Source organism: Halichoeres trimaculatus, unplaced genomic scaffold (assembly GCF_033239565.1).
Source record: "Halichoeres trimaculatus isolate MK-OKI-2021-1 unplaced genomic scaffold, fHalTri1.1 fHalTri1_scaffold_1, whole genome shotgun sequence".
NCBI lineage: Eukaryota > Metazoa > Chordata > Actinopteri > Labriformes > Labridae > Halichoeres > Halichoeres trimaculatus.
In genome coordinates, this window is record NW_027437179.1 from 39,948,860 (window position 1) to 39,953,337 (window position 4,478).

Consider the following 4,478-nt stretch of genomic DNA (forward strand, 5'->3'; position numbering starts at 1 on the left):
ATTGGCTGCTCGCGCTCACTCCCACCACCCAGCCAATCTCTCTTTGTGTGCAACAACAACAACAACAACAACAGAAAGGCAGCACTTTACAGCATCCAGACACACTGTACGTGAGCAAACATGGTGTAAAAAAACATTTCTGGTAATAAAACATTTGACTTCACATTCAGTTTGAACTTCAACCTTAAAAAACACAGACAGGGTGAGACGATCCCCCGCTCTGAGCGTCAGTGCAAAGTCACATCAGGAATGACAAAGAGAAAAACGTCGCTGCACACATGATGAAAAGTGTCTCTGAAATGTCTGGAAGTATTTTCAGCAGGAAACAGGAGGAATCATCTCACCCTGCAGCTTCGTAAGACTTTAAGGCTGAACGACTCGAAACATGAAGATTAAAGTCTGTGAACATGAAGCAGAACAAACCTGACCCCGTTCAGTCCGAGGTTTGTCCCTTCAGGACGTCAGGATGTCACAGAACTCAACAAAGTCCCTCTGCATGAAGTTCTGGCTCTGGAGCAGGTCGTCCTCAGAGGGGAAGTACTGCATGCTGTCCTCCTGCAGACGCAGACTGTCTTCGTGCAGTACCACGATCTGCCTCGGTGGGGTCGTTGACCTGTGTGGGTTGGGACTGTCCAAAAGGGCTCCTCTGGCATTCTCCAGGACGCCCAGGTACGAGTCCATGTCTGTGAGCTCCACGTCGCTGTCGGAGCTGCTGCCGCTGTCGCTGCCCACGGAGTCAGAGCGCATGTGCAGCATCTGGTACTTCTCGTGCATCAGAAACTGGTTGGTGTTCTTCGGCGCCCTCATCCCCCTGGCTCGGTTTCCTTTGACGTTGACGGGCCGGAGTGACATCACCTGCCCGTGGAGGTGCCGCGGCTGGCTGTTAAAGGGGTGATGACGCTGAGGGTGCTGTTGGTGCTGGTGATGATTGCGCCCTCTCGGCCACCCTCCCCCTCCTGTCCTCCTCCCCTGCAGGCGCCCCCTGCAGCTCTTGGACCAGCTCTGCCTCCTGCGGCTGCTGGGGTCCCTCTGCGGACCCCCTTTTCCATCCTCCTGCTGCTGCTTCTGCTGACAGCTCCTCCTGCACATCATCTCTGAAAGCATTTCTTGTCTTTCTCGCTGTGGCCTCCCCTTCCTCTCTGCTGCCCTCCTTCACATCCTCCTCGTCGCTCAGTGGCAACAACAAAGAGAGGCTGGTTGCTGATTTTCTGGCTCAGATCACAAATGACCCTCCTTTGACTCAGAGTCTACCTTTTCACTACTCTTTCGCTTTTTTTCTTGACCTCTGGCTTTGGCTGGTGCATTGCCTGCTCTTCCTCCCCCTGCAGCAGCAGCTTGCCTGCTCGGCTTGCTCCCTGTCACGCCCTCCTCTGTCTATCTAATCTCTCTTCTTCACCTCTCTGAAAGTCAAACCAGCTCCTTACAGCTCTGTTTAGTGACCTGAGGTGAGCTGTGGAGGGGTTTAAAGCGTCTTCTTGCTGATTTTAAGCTCTTATTTCTCTGTTTCAGGCTGGGCACTGTAGTGAACTCAGCTGTGGCCAGCTCTGACTGTGGCTCTGCCTCCTCCTCGAAGCTTCGATAAAGAGACGGAAGGTTCCATTCCGGGGTTTAAGGGAAGGGGGAGACTGGGGCTTTCACATTTATTTTCTATCTGTTATTATCCACATTATTTGACAGATTTCTATCAGAAATTACATCTTTATGTTTGAAAAAGCCAAATTACCCAGATTCCTGCCTGTATGTTGTTGATATTATTTGTTTTGGTAGCGGAGAGGAAACAAACCCTGCCCGCAGACAGATGGTTCACTCCGCTTCAGTTTTAGAAGCTGAAATCTGATCTACAGCTGCTGCTCTTACTTCCCGCCCCTTTGACACAGACATGCACATTCATGCACACGTACACACACCCTCCTCTAACACACACACACTCACACACACACACCCTCCTCTGACACACACACACAGTACAGTATCAACAACCAGCAGCACTGGGGCAGGAGGACTGTTATTATAATAACAGCAGTTGGTTATTGTGTCATGCACGTGCTCAGGAACCCAGCCCACACAGGCCCCTGAGACACCACAGACACTTTTTCAACACTTTCAACACTTTAAACTTTAAAGACTGAAAAAATATTTCTCTAACTTTACAGAGAAAGTTTCCAAAACTTCCTGTCACTCAAACTTTCAGCTGTCACACCATCATGCAAACTCTACCAAGTCCACCAGGCCTACCAGGTCCAAGAAATATGTCACAGTTTGAGTAAAAAAATCTTCACACTTCTCCTTTCACACTCTCTGAATCTCCAAACAATACCCCACACAGACCTCTCCCACCCTCTCATTCCCATCTAGCGCCTCCATCAGGTTGACATTTGGGATTTCAGTGGAAAATGTAAACAACTCCTTGAAGGTCTGCCATTAAATTTGGGTCAGACACTCACGTCCCCTTCGGTTCAGCTTTTGGATCCTCTGAGTTTGCATGTAGCGCCATCATGTGGTGGGGAAATTCACATCTTTAAAACTGTAGAAGCAAATATAATGACATCGCCATCTTCTTCAGCTGCACTTGAAGCCAGAATCCAACCAAAATGTGGATCCTTGTTTCCCTGCTTTCAAAAAAGCATCTTGACATTGTTTACTAGTACACTCTGAATGTTTCTGTGCTTAACTTAAGCTTCATCCTGCTGCTATCATCCTCTTCATGTCATTTTTGTCCATAATCACCCAAATAAAGGATGTTTTTCCCAATTTAGGACATGAACCGAGCCTCCAAATCAGCACAAAGAGATTAATTCATCACACACTCCCTCCCAAATCTCACAACAGAGCATTTCCTCCTCTCCCTAACCGTCCCTCATCGCCACAACTGTCACTGTTATTAAAAATCTGTATGTATTTAGGTCAGTTTATTCACCAAAACACAGACAAAAGAATGACATAATGCAATCTCACAGTGTGCAGCTCCACTAGTGACCCCCTGTGGCTGTTGTGAGTATTACACCCATCAGTTTAAAGGGAGAGGGCACAGTCCTTACTGTTGACGGATTTTCTATTATTAGATTATGACAGCGTTAACACCAGTGTTGGAGGCAATGTGACACTTGTCCTGAGAATTGATGGATTCACAGGTGTGTGTTATTCCAGCTCACAGTTAAAGATTAAAATAAGTAAGTGGGTTAATCGGAAGACATTTGAGCAGAAATTTGAGGTGTCGTTAACTTAAGGCTGCTCAAACTTTGTTGGACAGCTTCTCCAGAGACTGTATCAAACATTTTAAGATTAAAGCATGTTAAAAACATTATTTCTGACCTTAATGTTTTTGGAAGTGTGAATAAACCATGAACTGTTCAGTATTTTCATTTAAAGACAACCAGTGGTGGTGTAATCTATAATCTAACATGAGACAAATGGCTCTGTGTTGTAATAAGATCAGACTGAAGCACTTATTTCTTCACCAATCAATCCTAAAATGAAACACGGACTTTAATCTCAAGTCAAAAGTTTGTTGACAAGCCTTTAATCTCTGTGACGATAAAATCTTATCAATCAATTCACTTCTTATTTCTTCTGAACTACATCTCAGGTTGAAATGCTCTGATACTTTGATTTATACCTTCCTAATTAACTGTAAACTAAATATTTTAAGATTTAAACAAAAGCAACATTTAAAAGACATTATTTTAAGGGTTTTCTATTTATAATCTACAAGTACAGGGTTTCCTAAAAGAACGAGAGAAACTTAATCCCCTCTTTTTTCACATTTAATAGGAAACACTAAATCCTCTAATGGAAAATAACCAGCAGATTAATCCATCATGGAAACACTCACAAGATTCAATCCTGTGTCAAATGGGTCAAAATTAGCTCTATTTCAACTAATAAAACTCTTTAATCCTGATTTTATTTAATCCATAATCCATCCATGCAGGGTGTAATAGTGTCGAATTTAAAGGAGACATTGATTGCATCTACTTTTGATACTTAAAATGTTATTTTTATATCACCAATCTTAATAAATCCATCTACAATTGAGCCTAAATGTTGCAGTAAGACTGTTAATCAGGTCCAGTAAGAAAAACAATTTCACACCTATTTTATTCTCTTTACAGTGGTATCCAATCAAATTAAGGATTCAGTTTAAAATACTTGTTTTAACCCATAAAACAACTTATGACCTGACACCTGATTTGGAATAGTCTTCATCTCCATGTAAGGTGACTTTGCTGAAGTATTCTCAAAGCAACTTCAGACACATTTGCTTACACCGGCCACACATTTTATGCATTCCCATTCTATTGTTGTTTATCATTTTTCATATTGACTTATCTGATTGTTTGGTATTTGGTCTACAGATTGATGTTTGCTCTGCGAAAGGTGCAATAGTAAACAAACTTATATCTTTATTTGCTTATACAACTGTAGTGGCCGTTTATCCACCAAAAAAAAGACAACAAAAAGTTTCAAACAAACTTTCA

General features: G+C 43.3%; 1 protein-coding gene across 1 annotated transcript; it reads right to left on the reverse strand.

Annotated features, from left to right (window-relative positions):
• Positions 1–241: 241 nt before the first annotated feature.
• On the reverse strand, positions 242–1,569 carry LOC141792747 (uncharacterized). Its single transcript, XM_074673234.1, has one exon. The coding sequence runs from the start codon at positions 1,102–1,104 to the stop codon at positions 454–456; it is 651 nt and encodes a 216-aa protein (XP_074529335.1). The 5' UTR covers positions 1,105–1,569; the 3' UTR covers positions 242–453.
• Positions 1,570–4,478: the final 2,909 nt, after the last annotated feature.

Bases quoted from the DNA above. Each gene is read 5' to 3' on its own strand.
- LOC141792747 (XM_074673234.1), bottom strand. From the start codon at position 1,104: ATGCTTTCAGAGATGATGTGCAGGAGGAGCTGTCAGCAGAAGCAGCAG.